We start from the raw sequence: 22,125 nt of genomic DNA on the forward strand, positions 1-22,125 counted from the left end.
AATTCTCATAAAATGAATATGGCCATGTTCCTGCTGTTTTTATTGTGTGAAATAATTTGAGGAGTATTGGTATTAGCTCATCTTTGAAAAGTCTGGTAGAATGCTACACTAAAACAGTCTGGCCCGGAGCTTTTTTGATTGTGAGAATTTTAATGACTGCTTCCATTTCCTTAGGGGTTATAGGTTTATTTAAATTGCTTATCTATCTTAATTTAACTATGGTAAGTGATATCTATCAAGAAATTTGTCCATTTCTATTAGATTTTCCAGTTTTGTGAATTACAGATTTTTGATGTATGATCTAATTATTCTTTGATTTTCCTTCCCAAATTAGCCACATGACTTTTGACCTACATTTGTCTTGTCTACAAGATGTGCTGGAGTATAATTGGCACGAAAATTGTGAAAGTGGTTAACCAATGACTGGTTCAGTTTGAGACCAATGCCAGAGGAGGTAATCCATCTCTGATACTGCCTGAAGGTCCAGGACTCAGAGGCTGGATAGCCCAGAGACCTAGGATAGAATTAAACATGACTGGCAAAAGAAAATATTTCTAATGATATTCTGCTATACTCACAGATTGGTGCTTAATCCAACTGTCATCAAAGAAGCTTCATCTAGCAACTGATAGAAACAGAGCAGAGACCCACAGCCAAACATTAGGCAGAGTTTGAAGAATCCTGTTGAGGAAAGAAAGGAAAAATTGTAGGAGCCAGAGCAGTCAAGAACACCACAATAAAATCTACAAGGTCAACTAACCTGGGCTCATAGGGGTCCACAGAGATTGAATAGACAACCAGGGAGCAAGTATGGGACTAATATAGGTCCTCTACATGTATGTTATGTAGCTTGGTCTTCTTGTGGGAGTCCTAACAGTGGGAGCAGTGGCTATCTTTAAGTCTTTGTGCTGGCTTTTAGGACCCTTATCCTCATACTGATTTGCCTCATCTAGACCTCAACTTGATAAGCCATGTTTGCTTGATATCCATGGAAGGGCTGCCCTCCTCTGAATAGAAATTAGAGCTGGAGTTTTCTCTGGACCATCAACCAGCTCCCAAATAAAGATGGAGAGATTTATTATTAATTATGAATGCTGGACCTTAGCTTAAGCTTGTCCCACTAGTTATTTTTAATTTAATTTAATCTGTTTCTATTCATCTATATTTTGCCTCAGGGCTTTTTACCTTTCTTTCATTCTATGTGTCCTACTTTCCTGATTCCTCAGTGTCTAGCTGGCTGGCCTCTAGCATCTCTTTTTCTTTCTTACCCTGCTACTCTAAATTCATTCTCCTAATTACTCTCCCTGCCCAGAAGTTCCGCCTATATCCTCCCTTGCTATTGACCATTCAGTTTTTTATCAGACTAATCAGGTGCCTTAGGCAGGCAAGGTAAAACAGCAACACATCTTTATATAAGTATACAAATACAACACATCTTTATACAGATAAACAAATGAAACACATATATGCATATTTAAGCAAATATTTCACAGCAGAAATGAAGGGTGGCAGAGGGACGTTGGGAAAGACTGAGGGGAGAGGAAGGAGGGGAAACAACAGTCAAGTTATTAAATAAATAAATAAATATTTCAACAACAAACACACTTAGAAAGAGATCATAGGCATTCCTAGTTACAATAGCATGAAAACAAAGAAAATATCTTAGAATAACCTAAAAAATGTGTTAATTAAATACTTTATGCTCATGAATATAGCTATCTTAATAAACATGGGAAAGAGTAGATTTCAATCAGATAATATCTGAAGATGGACTTATACATCCTCCGTGTAAAGACAGGAGTGAAAGAAACCATGTGTTCAGAGTTCCTCCAGTTACTTCCACTTAAAGGATAAATCTTTGGAGCAGAGGGAGAAAAACAAAGGTGAATGCATAGCATTAAGAATAAATAACTGTAAATAAATTAAGGGCAGATGAAAATTACTAACAATGCATGCCATGTGAATCTTAAGCATGGAAGACTATCAAATTACTTATACTCTTTAGACTGTTTCTAATACTGTATCATTAGGAATCTGACATCATAGATTTCTGTTGAAATTATATACTGAAGTTGGATGCAAAGAGTATTTGGATCATGTTAAGAGTGACAGGGGAGACTTACCTAGTAACTGATTAATTCAAAGTTAATAACTTGGAGTTTTTGTAGCTTTATCTGCTACTGCAATGATACCTGCTGACAAAGGAAATATCAGTTTTCCTCCAGTGGTGTGTCACTGGGTCTATCAACCACACTCTAGGGTAGGCCCCTTGCCAAGGAGTAACTGGCTAACACAAAATTATCTCAATGATATGTTTGTTTGTGCACTTTTAGTTTTGTTTTGCTTTATTTGGGCGTGTGTGTGTGTGTGTGTGTGTGTGTGTGTGTGTGTGTGTTTATGTATGTGTATGTATGTGTGTGTTTGTGTATGTGTTTATGAGTGCACATGTGTGTGTGTTATTGGTCTCTTTTAACTATTTGTTTTGTTTTTCGTTTTTGTGGGGTTTTTGTTTCTTGTTCTTTTTTTTATTCTTTATTCTTTTTAAGAGAAAGAGAGAAAGAATATAAAGTTGGGTGGGTAGGGAGGTGATTAGGATCTGGAAAGAGTTGAGAGGGGAGATAATGTGATCAAAATGTACTGTATAAAATTTTTAATTAAAAATACAATAAATTATTATAGCTTTAATTTATAAACATCTTCACTTTAAAATTTTAAAATATATTGGCTTTAGTGTACACATGGTCTTCTCTTTCCCCAGATGGGAACAATAATCAGAACGCAATCTTGACAATACCTACAATGGAACAAGATGCCAATTATCTCTTATTTTATTATAACAACCTACAGCTTTTAAGAAAAGTAATATCCCACAAGGGATTCTTTATATTTCTGCTTGCCATTAGTAGTTCTAATATCCTATCCAAGAGGAGCTAATATAATAGGCATACTGTTTGGGATTTGTTCAAGGCTTTGTGCAGATTTTTCCTGAACACATTAGTGCTTTAAAAGAGTGAAATGCGGGGTTGTGCGCACGTTTTAATCAGCACTCGGAGCAGAGCAGCGGATCTCTTGAGTTCGAGCCAGCCTGGCTACCAAGTGAGCTCAGGAAAGGCAAAGCTACACAGAGAACCTGTCTCGAAAAAAAAAAAAAAAAAAAAAAGAGTGAAATGATTTTCAGAAGAATAAGTTGTTTAACAAGCAATGTTTCATTATTTAAGTGTGTGTGTGTGTGTGTGTGTGTGTGTGTTGCTTCTCTCCTTGACTGCCTACCTTTACCAAATAGTGTTTAACAGAGAAATTTTATGGAATCAGTATGTTTTTTTCTGCTATTATTAAGTGTATCAGTCATTAATTTCAAAAGGAAAAATTATGGAAGTTCACTGCAGTTTGTGGACTTGAAAGAGAAAACATTTTAAGTTAAAACTTCCCATCATTAAAAAGTTTGTGCAAATTAAGGAACTGGATTTCTCTAAGACAAAATTGGACTGATTGAAGTACATTTTACTTTTCAAAGGATATGTGTGATTAGTTGAAGAAAAGCCACCATAGCATGGCTAAGTTAATGAGATTTATAATTTGGTGAGCCGGATCTTCTTTTTTATGTTTCAACAGAATAAATTCCAGTTTTTTGTCTTAACAGATAGGTGAAAATTAAGGGAGAGGAAAGAATTGGAAAACTTCTGAAAAGGGAAGAGGTTCTTGGGGATCCAGTATGCACTTAGCATAAAAATTGTTCCACTAGGCAGTAAATAACTAGTTTGCTAATTTCTGCCTACATTCTGATGACTTTAACTTGTACTTGGCAAGAAGATGTCGTCAAAGCTGCAAATTATTAAAGTCTCATCTCTATTACACTACCACTGCCTGTTTTAGTCTTTGGACATATTCCTAGTTAATCGTGTCATTTGAATAGACATCCAGATTAGGAAAATATAACTCTGAATTCTGTCACAAAGCTTCCTGAGACAATTAGATCACAAAGGGTCTGAACTAGTGCATGGATCAATCCCCTGATAGATTTTTATTATCAGAGGGAATGAAAGGTGGGAAGTAGAGCCTCATTAGAGGAAATAGGTCACTGGAAATGTCACTGAGGATTGTGTCTCACCATTTTCTCCAGTTCCTAATGCCAATGTGAGCTAGTCAGTTCTACCATGTCTTTCCCACCATGATGGACTGACACTTTGAAACTAAAGCAAAGTAAGCAGTACCTCTTCATAAGTCATTCTCTAATTTGGCCACAGGAAAAAAAAAAAAAACTACAATCAGTCCTAATGCTGATAGCACGCTTGACACTGAACAAAACACTTCAGATGATCGGTGGAGTTATCCCAAGCCTGTGAGAAATAATGCTTAATTGTTTCAGGAAAAGACACATTCTAAATTGATATGTGTAGATCATCCCATCTACCAATGATCTGTGTATACCCAAAATGTCAATTTTATGTATTGTAGAAATAACAAAGACTCGAGGGGTGCTGGTATATATTTTAATCTATTTAAGAGGCATGACATTTTCTTTTAAGCATAAGTAGATCTTACACATGATCTCCTCATGGCCAAAGTGTGAATATTGGCTTCCTGATTTTGTTTTGTTTTGTTTCATTTTTTGTTTTTCAAGACGGGGTTTCCCCCATATAACCTTGTTGCCTGTCTTGGATCTTGCTCTGTAGACCATGATGGCCTCGAACTCACAGAGATTCGCCTGGCTCTGCCTCCCGAGTGCTGGGACCAAAGGCATGCGCCACCACTGTCCAGCTGGCTTCTTGATTTTTAAGACTCAATTTCTAGCCTTGAGAAATAGAAAAAAAAAAGAAAATTCTTCTCAGAAGACACAGGAACAAACACAACATGGGATTAGGAAAGATGAGACTCAGAAAAATTTAGGAGGATCATAATGAAGCAGCAGTATGGGTAATGTTTCAGAAACAAAGTAGAGAAGAAGTTACATCCAAAGGCAGAAACTCAGTAAGAGGTGGACAATATAGAATGATAGGAATACTAAGATTTTTCTAGAACAAAGATCTTAGGAAGAGCAAGATAAGAATCAATTTAAATAGAAGAAATCCATAAATAGAAAGAATATCTATAGCCAAAATAATAAATGCAGCAACATCTTTTTATTTAGGATACACTTCTTTTTTTACAATTAACATTTTGAAGCACATGATCACTTAGTAGACCACAACAAACAATATGATGGATCATATATAAAGGATGGCAGTGTCTTCTATTTCTTTTTATTAGGTAGCCACAGGGAACCAGAGACGTAAAGAGTTTATTTATTGTCATCTGGTCTACTCTAGGACAAGGTACACCAAATTCCCTGTCAGTGGGCCTTTGGAAATTAAAGCACATGAACAATCCTTTAGAGCTATTGAAGTGAGCAGGAGAGAACATGTAAAATCATTTGGGGGAAAGCATGGCTCATCCTTGAAGTGTGTCCTGGGATATCTCTGTGAGCCTTCTATTGTCATATGACTTGTGGTGCTTGTTTGTGCAAACTTGGTTCACTGTCTAGTACCCAAACACCAAAAAACCCCACAAACTTTTGAGTATTTTATACCTTTACAAAGTAACTTTTCTCTTTTATATTCTTTTCTTCAGCAGTATAGTCATGTGTGTAGGATGATTCCTTGCTATAATCCTAACTCTAAATTACCCAGTATTTCATGTCTTGTGTTCTCCTTGATTTGGGCATCATGATGTAAAGAAGAATATGATGTGTTCTTTAAGGTAAAAGAAACATGAAATTTAGATAAATGAGCACCAAGTCCTACCTTTACTACATACTAATTTTGCTATTTATAATGTTTCTTATTTCTCACCCTAGATCTCTGTACCTGTACACCTTTTATGAATCTATGAATCCATATGCCTTCCTCTAGGGTGTATAATAATACTTGGATGGTTGGAAGACATAAAAAGCATTTATTTTATCTATGTCGGGTACTATGTGGAACTCTTTCATTTTGTAAGATTCAATGTAGTCTCCATAGGCAACTGTCTAGATCCCGTTATATAGGTAAGAAACAGGAGGTTTCAAAACATTTAGTGATTGATTCAAATTCAAATATTATTTGCAAGAGGAAGACTAAAAATCACAAATTATGAGTCCAAAGCAGACTGGTAGTCTCCTTGTATTCTGCCTTTTCAAAGTAGGAGGTCCAACAAAGACTGATGGAGTCAGATTTATAAATTTTTTTCTAGAGTGAGTTACATGCTGGTGCAAGATGAGAGGAATGGGAATAAACAGGGCCTAACATAGATACCACAAGGAATAGAATATATATTTTAGAGATACAAAATCCTACCACATACCCAAGGTTTCAAAATCAGGATCTTTCTGACTCAGCCCCCTAACATTGGAAGAGTGTGCCATCATGTCTGAATTAGAAGTATAATTTATAAATATTAAGATTCATTGTCTAAGTTAAGTGGGGGAAATTGGAAGAGAAACTGAGTTGCTATTAGACTAGTTGTGATATTTTAATTTCTTTATCATATTAGGCTGTATTCATTTAATCTATTTTATATGAAAATCAATGTGGTTTGGGGTATTGGCAAAGTTTGAAGCGTATGCCACCAACTTCCTAATGATAAGGTATATAATGATGACGGCACTTGAATGTCTTCAGGAAAGCTGGCTTCCTCAGCAGGACTGGCCATCTGGGATTTTTTTTTTTTATTTAATTCAGAAGCCAGCAATAAAATGACATAATGTATTTTACTTCTTGTTTTAGAAACAAGGTCAGATGAACACTTCTTAGGATACCATATTTCTTGAAGATTTCCTTAGTATTTTGCTTTCCAAGAAAAACATGACCTAATATAATGATGATAATTTGTCCCTGCAGCACTGACTGGCTAGTGATTGACTGCCCTGCAAGGACAGAGTTCCAGTTCCCCTCAGTGGTAAAGGAAGGTAGATTTAAACCAAGGGAAAAGAGAAACATACTCCCTTCATCTGGGGAGTAGAATAAATTACTAGAAGATGACAGCCATGAACTCTGCTCTGCATTTCCTCCGTCTTGCAGTGAAGTCCATTCCTCTCCGTGTTCTCTTAGTTCTATACCTAACCTTCCATCAGTGTTATCTCTGTAACTACCAAAGCAATGTGAATGAGCAATCTACTGTGATGTTCACTTCTGAACGCAAGCTTATAAGAAGGAAAAAGGATCCAGTTAGAGCTGCAGAAACTCAATGTGCTGTTTTTTCTTTAATCTGCCTTAGATTAGACTGAAATCAATACCTAGAAAGAGATAAATATGTAGGTATTTGGGAAGGAGGAGGGATTCATATCCTTAATTAGAATTTACTTGAAAATGTAAAGATCTTATTTTAGTAAAAGCATCTTTACGTAAGAGAATGTGCAGAACAAAACAAGTGCAAAAGCCCGAAACTCAAGTAGGTTCAGCCATTGTGTATTTGGTTGCATTGTTGTATGTACATGTGTATGTGTGTGTACAGTGTATGTATTAGTGCATGTTTGTTGTGTGCACTTGTGTATGCTGGTCTACATGCATTTGAGTCCCAGAGGTCAACATCCGGTGGCTTATTGCTGTTTGTTTTATTTTGAGAATTGTCTTCCCAGGAACCCAGAGCTCACTGATTTGCTTTGTCAGTTAGCCAGTCGGCTGTAGGAATCGACCTGTCTATCCCTTTATTGTTAGGATTTCAGATGTGTGTGCCCAGGTTTTTAAAAATATTTTAACTTATTCTTGAGACTTTCATACATATACAGTTTTGATCAAATCTCATCCCCCCTCCCTTCCCTCAAACTCACACTAGAATAGCTCTATCCTTTCTCCCACTCAACTGTGTGTTCCATTTGCTAAACCTACTGAGTCTGTTAGCACCGCCAGTATATGCATGGGTATATATAGGACCATCCACAGGAACATGGGCAACCTACAATGGCCACACCCTAGCTTCCTTCTCAGCAGCCACTAATTACCAACACCTCCTCAGCTGTGGGTGGGGCTTTGGGAGTCCCTCTATTCTTCTAGAATTTTGGCTGATTGAGTCTTATACAGGTCTTATGCATGCAACCACGGATCACAATGAGTTCATGTGTGCAATGGTCTTGCCAATTCTGGAAATCACTGTTCCAAGCAGTCCTCCAAAACCTTTGACTCTTAAAATATTTTATGTGTGTTTGAGTGATTTAAATTTGGGTCTTCATGCTTACACAGCAGGCACTTTACCACGGCAATGTTTCCCCAGACCTTGACTTTTATCATGTGTTCATTTCCTCATCAGTAAATCAGGAATAAAATCTCTACGAAATATGGAAATCAATGTATAATGCAAGGAAAATGATGATCTCATAATAGGCACTCCTTAACTGGCAGGTTATTATGGTGTGAGAGGTTTGATTGTTATAGAAAAGAAAAATGGCCAACAGGAAGCTTACACCGAGAAATATAAACCATCTACAAGCATTTAATGGTTCAACTTATTTGACCATTTCAATGAAACTTAAATCACTTCATTCAATTATTGATTTTTTAAACAGGCCAATTCTCTAAGCTAAGCAATTAATTAAAAATGTTTAATAGCAATGTGATTAAATTCTCAAATATGCCCAAACTGGCAATATTTTCATTGTAATGATTATCAAATTTCCTTTTAAATTCTGTTCATTCGTAATTGCTTTTCTACCAGAAGTCATTCCCATAGTATGTTAGGATCTTGAAAAGGCATATGGAAAATCTATAGAGCAAGTTATTGTTAGATTATAAATGAAATGGACATTCCACCCAAATGTGCTCTCTTTCTGTCTGTCTGTCTGTAATGTGTGTGTGTGTGTGTGTGTGTGTGTGTGTGTGTGTGTGTTGTGTGTGTGTGTGTGTGTTCTTACTTGGACAGGTATCTGTATGTGTATAATGAATGATTATGTTGGTTTCTGTCATAGCTAAGGTTTAAATTGCTGTGATAATCACCTTGACTAAAAGCAACTTAGGGAAGAAAGAGTTTATTTTATCTCACAGCTTGTAGTTCACCATCCAGGAAAATTGGGCCAGGAATCTGGATGCAGGATCTGAGGAAGTGGCCATGGAGGAACACTGCTTATTGGGTTGCTTTCCAAGGCTTTTTCAGCCTGCTTTCTTATATACTCTAGGACCACATTTCCAGAGGTGACACTACATATAGTAGACTGAGTCCTCCCATATCAATTACTAATTAAAAAATGCACAATAGGATTGTCCACTGGCCAATCTCAAGAGGGTATTTTCTCAATAGAAGTTCCACCTCCTTAAATAAATCTAGGCTGTGTCAAGTTGACATAAAACAAGTCAGTACAATTTCCTATTGTTTTAGTCACAGATGACCACAAACATCAGAAAACTCTGTTATACTGCAGTTGTAGGAATTTGGTGTCTCAAAGGAGAGTCATTGTGCAGAAATCAAGGCATCTTTTAGGCCAAGCTCCTACAAGGAACTTCATGGGAGCATCTGTCTCCTGCTCTTTCTACCTTTCAGAAGCCACATCCTGCCTGTGTTACTTTCACCTTCAAAGCAGTGCAGAAAATCTCTCTCTCTCTCTCTCTCTCTCTCTCTCTCTCTCTCTCTCTCTCTCTCTCTCTCTCTCTCTCTCTCTCTCTCTCTCTCTCTCTCTCTCTCTCACACACACACACACACACACACACACACCTCTCCCTCACCTCTCCCTTCCTTCCTCCTTCCTCTCTTTCTTCCCTCTGTCCCTACTCTGCTAGTCTCTTGCATCTCTTGTTTCATATCTGAAGTTCTTTGGGATTGCAATTCACCCACATGGAGAATCCAGGAAAATCTTTCCATTTCAAGATCCTTAGTTCTACAGCATCTGTAAAGATTACTTTGTTTTTGTATAAGTTAATGTATCATATGTTCTAGGGTGTAGGATATAAGCATCTTTAGGTCAACTCATATTTTGGCCAAATTAGGCTGAATCTTCTCTTCTTATTCTCCTGGGAAACTTCATTTACAGGCTCCCTTCTGGTATCTGGTACACAAGACTAGATGGAGAAGACAGGATAAAGAGATAAGAGCCAGTCCTCTGCATTGCAGTGAAGAGACACACCTTTGTGAATGAGTAAAGTTCAGTACAGTTGGAGGCAGGGATGGAATTAGTGGAAGTTACAAGTACACATGGAACAGCATAATGTCTTAAGATAACAGGGTGATGAGTTGAAGAGACAGTCTGTCCCCATCCTAGAAGGATGCTACAAGGTAGTTTCTGTGCTACTGTGGCATCCATTGGTGCTCATTTTATTCTTCTTCCCTCCCTCATTGTGGTTAAAAATTGTGATTTATGCAAGTCTGGGTTTAACACTTGCTCTTTCATTTTATTATCTATTTCCTGGTTTTATAATATTCAAATAAGGATAAGAATATAAAATCTCAAATTGACTACATATTTGGCAGGGCAGGAGTACTTTGAATGCTTACAGAGATGGAGTTTCTTATTAGCTGAGAGATATGCAAATATTAAAATTATAGAAAAATGTATTTCTGCTAATGGAATGCTATGTGCTGTCTAATGGTATCATATTCTGCATGCAAATCCAAACTTGGTTATAGGTCATCTATTTAGATTTGACAGAGTTTAGCTCAGCACTTTCTCCATTTACTTCTAAATCAATTTCCCAAGTACTAAACAGTTGACTTCTTTATAATACATCCAGAATAAAATAGCAAGGCAACTGCTATATCACTGAAATGGGAGTTGCCTTCTTGATTGTGGTTTCTAAGACTTCCTTGGCCTCACAGACATCCATTGGACCCACCATCACATTCTTGCCTGCTTCTTGCAACAAAATTGAGGACCTTAATATTGATATCAGAGAAACTTCACAGAAAAATAGTTGATATCACTTTTTCCTTCTAGACAGCTTTACTTGCTTTTGAACCTTAGAGTCTCTTTTAAGTCATAATTATAACTATGTTAGCCATCTGGGAGTCTATTAGATGTTTTATTGTATCTGTGATGTGAATCAGTTCACAACAGAAGGACATTGTATTAGTCAGTGTTCTCTAGAGGAGCAGAAGTGATAGAAAGAAGTGCTATGTATTCAAAGGGGATTTATTAGATTGACTTACAGGCTGTGGTTTGGCTAGTCCAGTAGTGTCTCTCTTATGGGTGAAAGGCCAAGAATCGGGTAATTATTCAGTCCAAGAGGCTGGATGTCTTAGCTGGTCTTCAGTATACATCAGAATCCCAAAGATGCAGGCTCTAATACCAGGGAAGGAATGCCTCAGCAACAGAACAGATGAGTGTGGCGGGAAGACTGAAGGCAAGCTGACAAAAAACAAAGTTGTCCTTCTGTGTCTTTTTATTTACGCTGCCACCAGAAGGTACAACACAACTTTATGGTGGGTCTTCCTACCTCACATGATCCAGCCAAGAAAAACCCCTCAATACGTGCCCAACTGATTGGGTTTTAGTTGATTCCAGATGTGTTCAAATTGACAATGACTATCAGCCATCAAAGACATCTGTTTGAATTTTCCTTCAAGTGCTAACTAGAGAAGCTAATAGTTGGCTGGTTTCTGGACACGTGTCCTTCCTGACAGATTCCTGAGAATTGTGGCTAAGCCAGGGAACTAGACACAGAGGGCCCAGCTATTCCTCCAGCTCTAAAGCTCACCAGCCATGTGACAAGGAGAAAGCTTTATAAACCTTCTGCATCTCTGCTTACTTACCTGAAAAAAAAAGTGTAACAACAGTCCTTCCCTCAGCATGATCAAAAGTATTAAATAAAATTGTCTGACTTTACACAGGCCTGCTCTTGTTTATCACTTGTAAATCATTTCCAATTCTTCTCCCATATTTCAATGATGTTGGCATTTTGCTGGTTTATCAGTATTCTGTACTGAAGTTGAACACTTGAACCCATTGCTTAGTCTCCATCTTGAGTTTTCTTTCCTCCTGCATATTTAGTCTAAAATATTTGACCTTGAATTTTTTATGTTCCTCACATCCAATTCCAGTTTTCTTCCCACTATAAACTTTGTATAAATTGTTTTGAGGTATTTATACATCAGAACATTCGATTGAAATCATTTTATAAACTACCCATGGTCTTCTAAAGATTTTGATCACTTGAAAAAATATTTAACACTTCATCCCAACCTGTTCTTCATTTACCACATGTGGTGTCTGCAAAGCACACCAGTTTTTACACAATTTTTTTTTGTTTTTTCTTTTCTCTCTCTCTTCTTTTATATATATATATATATCATACATAGAACAGCAGGTGTTTCAGATGCTGTCCCCAACAACACTCCCCCAACATCCCATAGTGCTACCTGTAAGCTTCCAACTTACCTAAGCACACTACCATTTGGCACTATAAATATGTGTTTTCCTCCAAGAAGGTGAAAGATCTGGAGGATAATGAAGACATCCTATGTTCTTTGTACATGTACTAAAGTAAGTCTTATTAATTACATTGTTAAAACCATTTATTTTTAATTTACTCTGGTAAAATGAAAGGAGATAATTATGGGCATCCTTTCCTAAATGTCTTTTTTTTTTTTTTGCTGATGTTATCTTCTATTTCTGTACAATGATAATGAGCACATGGAGATCCACAGGTATTAGATAGTATTGTCTTTCATCAATAGAATAGTCCTCTATCTTAACCAGTATAATTTGTTTCCATGAGGATTTTGCCTGGCACGTATATATCTTAGAAAGCTTCTCCTTATTCATGTTTAATATATTTTGTCCAAAATTTTCTTTCTAGATGGCTTTAGGTTCATTTCCCATTTCTTCTGAGTTTATTCTTAATCTCTGTTCTTCATTATGAAGTTTAATTTGTTATTAATTCAATAACTAACACATTTGGTCTTATATATATCTTCATGTGGAAGAACTATCTAAGAACCTGTCCTTGTTTTTGACTGGTTGCTGTTGCTATATGGCTAAAATGGATGCTTTTATTCTTTTCCTCATGGTTATCAGTTTAGATTCACACAGACTGTTTGGGTCACACAGCTACCTTTTCATTAGCCAATATCTGATTATGTAGTTCCTCACAATGTTCAGTGTATAAAAGGAATAACGAGGAGAACTACGAGTGTCTGAATATTGTTATTTCATCACAGAAACTCTTCATTTGTCTGGATAATTATAAATTTCTGATTGCATCTTAAACTTGAAATGTTCACAAATCTTTACCAACAAATTGGTATGGTATTTGATTAAGGTAATTTCTGAATTATGGTAACTATTTCCATTTACATCAAAATATCATTTTCAACAATGTATTTTCTCTACTATATCTTACAATGTGATGTGTGTGGCTTAAATTTTTCTCTATTCTCTGTGTCTGTAATCTACTTCATGCTGTTGCTAATATGTTGCTCATTTTCAATCTATGACCTCCCCTATTACCTTAGTATTTCTCGTGTTTTTCTCAAATCTTGAAGCTCTCTTGTCTTTTGATTTCTCCTTGATCTTTGCTGAGAATTTGGCTTGCCTGGTATCGATTGCATGCAATAATAGGTTTCATTGTGACATTTCAATATGTTATAAAGTTTTGCATAGTCTGTGTTTAGTAGACAAAAGGCAAAAAAAAAGACATGATTCACATAAATTTAAATTATATGTAAATAAGTCAGTTTTAAAGTGTCTAATGTCTAATGTTTGTATTTTAACCCATGGAATCTATTCTTTTATTATGCAGTCATCCTTTGACTAAGACTTTTTCCAGAGCTACAGTCTGTAAATATTCCTCCCATATTTCAAAAGCAATGAGAAGTATTTGCGTTTAAAAAACATGCTGACAAGAAATCTGGCTTAATAAATGAGACAGTGACAAAGCTCTTGTCCCTGTGAACTCTGCCACACCAGGCATTTTATGTGCAGACAGTTTTATGATCCTGGCAGCATTTTGTAGTAACACACTGACCCTGGATTTATGTATCAGGATACTGGCCTTTATTTTACATTGCTGCTGTATAAAGACATTAAGACTGAATTTACAACATTTAATATTTTAGGATAATTGTTTGATGAGGCATGTCCATCACCTTTTTTTTTTTTTTTTTTTTTTTGCTAATATGTAACTTGTATAAACTGTTTAAGTCCAAATTGGAAATGTTCAAAATGGGTACTTCACACTAGGATAGTTCATACTAAATGTACAAATGACACTTTTGAGGTGTTTGTTGATGGGAATCACTGCATATCACTAAAAACTCTTCCTTTGACAGCAGACTTGTGGAAGCAGGAGAAGAACCCAGGTTGAAATAATCTCATTGACTGTCCCTTGTTATAGTTAGTGTCTGGCCACTGAGATTCATTATTGTCTCAGTTCTGAGAAACACAGACTGGTAAATCCAAAATCTTCTTTGATTGATTGTGCAGATGTGAATAATTGGACAAGAATTCTCAGAGCAAAAATATCACACCAGTGTACTTTAAAAACTGCTTTAAACATGAGCTCCCTAGACAGGAAAACAAGAAAAGGATAATGAATTTCTGTGGTGTGGGAAAAGATGTCAATTGACTGAGTTTGTTTGTTTCTAAAAGTTTTAGAAGAAAAGCATATATGTAACCTCTAGTTACATGATGTTTTGTGAGGTGATAAAATAAGAACAGACATAATAACTTGAGTTTTATGTTTTATAGATGAATTATATTACAAACATGATCATGTACATCTTTTTCCTAAGACAAATAGAACACTTAATGAAAGACATTCTTGTCTTTGGTATCTGAAACTTGTCTTTATGACAGATTGTGTTTTTTAATATTTAATTTTCTTTCAAAGTACTTCTCTGTATGTTATTTCTTTTTATGTTGTTTACTATGTTACATGAAGAATTAATGTTTTAATGAATTGGCAATTGCCTCAGTATAAGCAATAAAGGAAATTGTGTACTTAGAGTGTGGTGGATTCTAAGCATAGTGATGCCATGAGCTCAGGAAACAACAGGGGATCCATCCTTCTTCTGTGGATATAACTTTACTTATCCACACAATGAATTACCTGTAGAGGCACATAGACAGAAAACTTCTAATAAAGTCTTTCTGTGCAGTTAATACTTATGAGGTTTCCTAATGGTATGTCTAAATATTTGTAATTTTCTCTTCTTCATGGGACACTTAGTTTATTCTCCTGTCTTATTCACAGCAATCGTTTTCATTATTTTCTGCTTTTCCATGGGTACTACTTGACAACAAACATATTTATTTCTTCTTTTATTACCTTCTACTTTGAGTAACATTCTAAACTTGTTTGTGCTGTTCTCTAAGCTCAGTGACACTCATGTGTTTTAAAGCAGGAAATAGTGAGATGCACCAACTCACCCACACATCTTTTCTTCCACACATCCCTAAGGAAAGAGCTGAAGTCAAGGATGAAATACTATGTCAGATGTGATCAGCACCATGTTAAGAGGACCTGGTGCCTGGCTTAGAGAATAAGGAAAGGAGCATTATTTTATTTCCCCATAAAGAAATCAGCAAGTGTTGATTTAAAAGATTTGGAAGCACTGTAGTTTCCTGTTGGTTCATTATGATTTTTACACTCCATGTCTCTATGAGAGTATGCAGTTACTTATAAATGATAGAGAGAAAGGTTGGAGAACCCATCAAAAAGTGCAGTGGTTTCTTCCCCGCCCATTAGGCTATGAGGCAATGAGATCTAAAGCTCTGAACACTCTGACCAGTGATTATTTTAATAATAACATTGAACATTTTCCCAGAAGGTGAAATATGATAAGAAATGAATACTTCCTATATAAACAATATCTGTAAATTTTATAAAAAATAAACAGGTTAGGTTAGGTTAGGCTAAGTTTAATCACAAAGGGATGATATTTGTAACTAGTATGCAAAATCATACTTACATTACAAAAAAATGTTTAGTGAGTCATATTCCATAAAAATCTATATGGTTCTTATTCATAATGAAGTGAGACTAGTTCAATTGACCATAACAGAACATTTCTGTGAAGATGGATTTTACACATGGAAAAATTAGGATATCTATTCCTTAGCATGTGAAAGACTTATGGTGATTGTGGCAATGTTTTTATCAGAAATATCGCAGTCATATAATATAAGAATTTGGATGGAAGTTGAACTTCAAGATAGCTGATTTTGTGAATGTACCAGTGTGGTAGAGTCAATCACAGTGCTTATAGAACCCAACTTCTTGATATTCTACAGTTTGTATTTTAAAACATGTTAAATAAAATACTTTGATTAAAACCTACAAAATATATACTTGGACAAGTCACAGATACCTAGACAGGGGGTTAAGATACAAGTTGTTGTAATTATTGTTGAGCCGTAGAAGTTGTGTTTATCAACCATTGTGTACCTAAGTGAAATAAGGTGTTTTAATATGGAGTCGAAGGGTTGAGGAGAAAGAGGGGAAGAAGGAAGTGGCTTGACATATAATTGCTTGTAGTGTTTAAGGCCTTGGTCCAGTGTAGTTATATTAAACCACCTACATAATAAACTACACCAGAAGCTACAAGTCCTTAGAGTGCGAAGTATGGGGTGCATGCTTAAGGGGTGAATACACACTTGCACATTCACACACACACTCCACACACACACACACAAACTCATCTTAGAGTGAATAGTAAACCATCTATCAAAGTGGTAGCATAAAGGCACTAGATTAAATAAGAAAACCTAGCTTTGAGACCAGTTCTGGCACACGCTATCTACTAGTGGACAGTCACATAACGACAGGAGTCCTCATGCTCCTTTCACTGAAAGTTAATACTGAGGCATATGTTCTCTTATGTCTAAGTATGTGTTTAGACTGGCTTAGAGTTGCTAAGATCCTTCTGCTTCTAGCTACCATCACTCTGTAAACTTGCAATCAGTCTATTGCTCTGCTGAACTCTTCTGTGCCTGGTAGATGATTTAATAGGAAAAACAATAGACAGAGTTGTTTCTAATGATGCTATTGCTCTTTCTTATGGGGCATCTGCCTTGCAAATAAAAGGAAAGGATCTACAGTCTGTAATCTTCAGTTTTAGCTACATATACCTCCTTCTGAGTTGAGGTATAGGAAAAAATGCAAAGAACAATGTCTTACTTGCTCAGTATTCATTCCAGCTATACTAAAACTTGCCCCTTAGGAATTGTGTGATCCGGAGGAGCTTTTGTTGTTGTTGTTGTTGTTTTAACTACTATGTACTTCTTTTTTGCCCATGTAAACCTTAGGAAATAGCGTCTACCAATAATGTTAGAGAAGCCAATGGGATGTTTATGCAATATTTAGCATAAATGCAGCATATAGTGCTTGAAGAATGTTAATTATTTAGATTATGTCTCTATTAATAAATCATCATTTCTCATCATACTAGCTGCAGAAGGGAGAGATGGGCAATAGCGTTTCTATAAGTATATCCTCCTGTATGGGCAGTTTCTAGCTTTGCCCCGAAGTTTGGAGGAAAGAAATTGACAGAAAAGCCTTGAAAATGTTGTAGTACTTTACAGTGTGGGTTAGGAGACCAAGTACATTAGAATCCCTTGCTGGCCATAACTTAATGCTGTTTTCTTCTCAAGTTGACACCTATCTGAAAATCCTTCACTTGTTTTCAGTGACCTCCAACCTTACAAAGCCAGGAGAAGCCAGTACTGCTTGGAGTGAGGGCGGCGAGGGCGAATCTGAACTCCTGGAGGCACTCTCCCTGAAGGAGCGGATGGCAAGATACCAGGCAGCTGTTTCCAGGGGTGACACCCGCAGCTTCTCAGCTAATGTAAGCAACTCTGCAGAACTTTGCATAAGGTGATATGCATGCTGTCTGTACCTACTTCTCCCTTACTTTTGAAAAACAAGAATAGTACTAGGCATTAGGTTATTTCTTACAGAAGAGCAAAAGAATTTTAAAAAGTAAATAAATAAAATCATGAATCTAATTCAGACCTTCTGACTTGAAGCAGGGATGTGCTGTTTGATGGTTGAATGAACTTGAGCTATTCTCTTGACCCCACCCTGAGCTTCAGTTTCCTGCACTGAGGAATGGGAATAATCATCTACCACACAGGGTCTTGGGGAAGAACCAAGGAGGTAATTTTTGTGGAAGCCAGGAGGCACTGCATAAATGTGTTATTATTGTCATCATTGCCACTTAACCTATAGCTATTCTCCTCAGGATGGTTGAGAATTAATTTCAAATTTTAATAATGTGGGCTTATGTGTGCCCTCCTTTGCCTTGTGTATCATTCATTTAAATTCTCTTGCAGTACAATTCTTTTGCTTTTCTCTGTATGCACTGACTCCATTAGGAGAGGCTTAATCAACATAGAAATGAGAGAGATTATCAATGCAGGCACTTTACTAAACCAATTATGATTATGGGAAACTCTGAGATTCAGAAAGACCACCAATTTTATAGCCAACCCATAATAAAGTGATGTTCAAAAGAATTTGTTGGATTCTGTATTTTGTGCCCTTCAGCTTAATGAAATATGAGAACATTCTTTCATAATTATAATCCCCAAATTAGCCATGAAGTGTGTGTGTGAGAGAGAGAGAGACTGTGAGTGAGACAGAAAGAGAGAAAGGTTCCCAAAGGTAGTATTTAAAAATAGCTACTCAACATTTACAAATTATTTAGAGACAAGGCTGACTGTGCCAAACTCATTAACAGCCCCGCAATTGCAGATGACATTTAAGTTTCTACATAGTCATTAAAATACATTTTAGATACTGCATAGATTTGGAATGAGTGTAGAGAAGTGACATGAGTAACTAGATCACTTCCAAAACAAACAGTATCAGCTCAACATCACTTTCTGCTAGTCTTCACAGTGAGCACCCCCTGCTGGAGCATTAAAGAATGTCATGCCACAGTAGTTCTAAATAACTAGAAAAAGCAACATCAAAATGTATAGAATCCTAGAAAAAGAAATTATAAGCTATCTGATAGTTTCTAAGATGAGAAAATGCCTCATTAAGTATTTGCTATTTAGTAAACAATGGTTTTACTTAGAAAGACTTAGCTCTTTTCCCACAATTGGACAATGTGCCATAAAACAGATTAGTATCATGGTATGATTTATAAATATAAGGTGCTAAAAAAACAAATGCTAAAAATGGGCATACAGCCAATTATTTGCAATAAAAAAGAATTCTAATGATTGAAAGTAGTCCTAGAAAAGATGTCAACTCTATTTAGTCACTGAATGATATTTCTCTAGCCTTAACATTTCATGATCTATTGACTTCTGCTACCTTTATTTTATTCCCCTCCCCATTATCTAGCTGTTAGGAATACCAAAATCACTCTAGTGTACTCACACTCGGTGCTGTGTTTACTACTGCTCATTGTGGTGGGTTTTCGCCACAATGTTTGTTTGTATCTTCAAATTGGCAAAATATGAAATGTTATAAAGAAAAATAATCCCTCAACCTTAAGAAACAACAAGAAAAACTCTTTTTGCAATGGAAAACTGACTCGTTCTTCTTGAAAAACATTCCCATCAAGGATTTAGTGAAAGGAAGTGTATTGCAACCATTTTTGATGTTTTGTTACTGTTTTCGAACAATGTGCTTTGAACCAGAATCACTTCTTTTTTTTTGTTTTTGTTTTTTTTGTTTTTGTTTTTGTTTTTTTGAGACAGGGTTTCTCTGTGTAGCTTTGCGCCTTTCCTGGAACTCACTTGGTAGCCCGGCTGGCCTTGAACTCACAGAGATCTGCCTGCCTCTGCCTCACGAGTGCTGGGATTAAAGGCGTGCACCACCACTGCCCGGCAACCAGAATCACTTCTTATGGTTCATACACCCAATCCTCTTATCATAGTGATCAGAAATGAGGTGGAACTGCCCAGCTCTGCCTGCAAGATGTAAGTTAGATCTCACTGTATGCTGTAAGGAGTTCTTCCCCAATGCATGGGTTGTGAAGAATGAGCTGTTATTGGGTCTGATTAACTGTCCATGGACTATGCTGTATTGTATATGTAGGCTATTGAATGCTTAACTAAAATGGACACAGATAAATTAAATGATTCTGTTCAATAAATAACAGTAACCAAGACAGAAATTTTCTACATAAAGGAATATGATTGTTCTCATTTCTGCCCATGTTATAGGCCAAAAATTTGGTGAAAATTACTTATAAACGACTGGAAAATTACTAAGTTAAATTCCTAGATCTGTATGCCAATGTTCTTTTAACTATATTTAATGTTCCGTTTTCATACAAGAGAGTGTTTTGACCCTCAAACTTCAATGTGTCTCAAATATTATGATGGAGAAAATATTGCAATGAAGAAGAACATTTATAAACACACACAAAAAAATCCGATAAACAGAGAAAAACAAAGTAAAATGAAAGTCTTGTTTGTCAGTGGCATCAAATGCTTCAGCACTTAGCCCAATGAAGCTACTTGTGACTGACTCTCCACACAGCTGACACAAACATTGCAAGTGGAAAATCTAGAAGTCACAGATTCAACCCAAACCGAGTCCAATATGCTTGAACAGCTAACAGTGATCCACAATTTCCTGTTGTGTTGACTGCCAGCTGGCAATGGCAGCTCAGGATTCACATCATGCTCATGGAACAGCAGCAGTCTGCAGACGGCCCAAAAAAAGAGAATGAAGTAATGTGTACTGAGCAACAAATTACATGCCAGATTCTACAGGGTAACTTCATTCTCTTTATCTTTTTTAGCACACACCATAAATTTGTAAAAAGACATATTTCCCTGTCCAGTTCATAAAATAGAAGCTTCAGGAACTTTAGGTCAGGTTTTTATCAGAACTAAGAATGAAAAATCACTTTTTGTCCAACTTCTCAAATTATGTGATGTAACTGAAGTTTTCTCTGGTCCTTACCAGTCCCACGGACCCCACAGCTGCTTATAAAATAATCACTCAGAAGCTTATATTAATTACAACTGCTTGGTTATTTGCTCAGGCCTACCGCTGACTAGCTCTTACATTTAAACTCAGCCCATTTCTGTTAATCTCTATGTTGCCATGTGTTCTGTGGCTTTACCTGTGTGCCATTACATGTTGCTCCCTGGACAGCGAGCTGGCATCTTCTGCCTCAGCCTTCCAGCCTTCCCACAACTCTCCTTATTTGCTTATTTGCCTATTTGTCCTGCCTGGCTACTGGCCAATCAGCATTTTGTTTATCAACCAATCAGAGCAATACATTCACAGCATACAGAGCTATATCCACAGCACTGCTGTTTTTTTTTTGTTGTTGTTGTTTTTTTTTTTTTTTTTTTTGTTTTTTTTTTTTTTTTTTGTTTTCTTTTCTTTTTTTTTAGTCCTAGTAACCCAAAACCATTCTTGGTCATTGATTAGGACTTTCATCTTAAATTGGTGACTGGTAATATATTTACCTAGGTTTAAGTGTTGAGCATTTAAATTAACTAATTATTATTTACATATCCATTAGATTCTTATTTACAAACCCAAACCTCAGGTATGAGGTCATTAAAAGTAGTACACATTAGTTGGAACATTCAGAGCATGGTACTAAACAAAGCGAGACCACTAGAGTGATCCTGTGAGCAGGTGTCACTCCAGATACGACTACAAACTGCAATCCTGCCTCTCATTTGGGTAGCCTTTCCTCTACAAGACTAGTCCAAGGCAATCTTAGCACCATTATTATCCTCCTTTGGGGATATGTATCTGACCCAATTTGGCCAATAGCTATGATGTGTCATAGTGTCACCAACCATAGCTGGAGTACTAATGTTCACAAGGTTATGAAAAATCAAGTGCAGCTCTATGCACTTGAGTATGTGTAATGTGTCTGCTCCCAAAGTAGATGTCAAAAGAAAGGGATGACTATAGCTGTATTTTAATCCACATGGTAGGTAAGAGGCAATCAGTACAGGCAAGCTGAGAACAGATACTTCTTTGAAGAGTATCTAATTTTTGACATTATTACTGAGGCTTAAGAAATTAATTTGCATATGATTTTGCATTGCTTATAGTTTTTTAAATAGTAAGGTTCTTGACAATAATTACTTAATTCCTAAAATCTAAAACTTATATCTTATTTGCAATATTATCTATTCAAGGAGGCCCTTATTCAAAATATTGATAGATGGGGTTAGAAGAAATATTGCAGCTTTAATTCACATTTGTGTTTCTTTACTCTCTTTAATTTCAAAGTGGATCTCCAACTTTCTCATGA

General features: G+C 36.3%; 1 protein-coding gene across 1 annotated transcript in view; it reads left to right on the forward strand.

The window, feature by feature from the left end:
- Window positions 1–22,125, forward strand: part of Xirp2 (xin actin binding repeat containing 2) — a 107,137-nt gene that overhangs the window by 41,458 nt on the left and 43,554 nt on the right. The window contains 1 exon segment of the mRNA XM_037204845.1: window positions 17,564–17,721. Within this exon segment, the coding sequence (XP_037060740.1) occupies window positions 17,564–17,721 (158 nt within the window).

The sequence above is a fragment of the Peromyscus leucopus genome, chromosome 4 (genome assembly GCF_004664715.2).
Source record: "Peromyscus leucopus breed LL Stock chromosome 4, UCI_PerLeu_2.1, whole genome shotgun sequence".
In the NCBI taxonomy this organism is placed as follows: Eukaryota; Metazoa; Chordata; class Mammalia; order Rodentia; family Cricetidae; genus Peromyscus; species Peromyscus leucopus.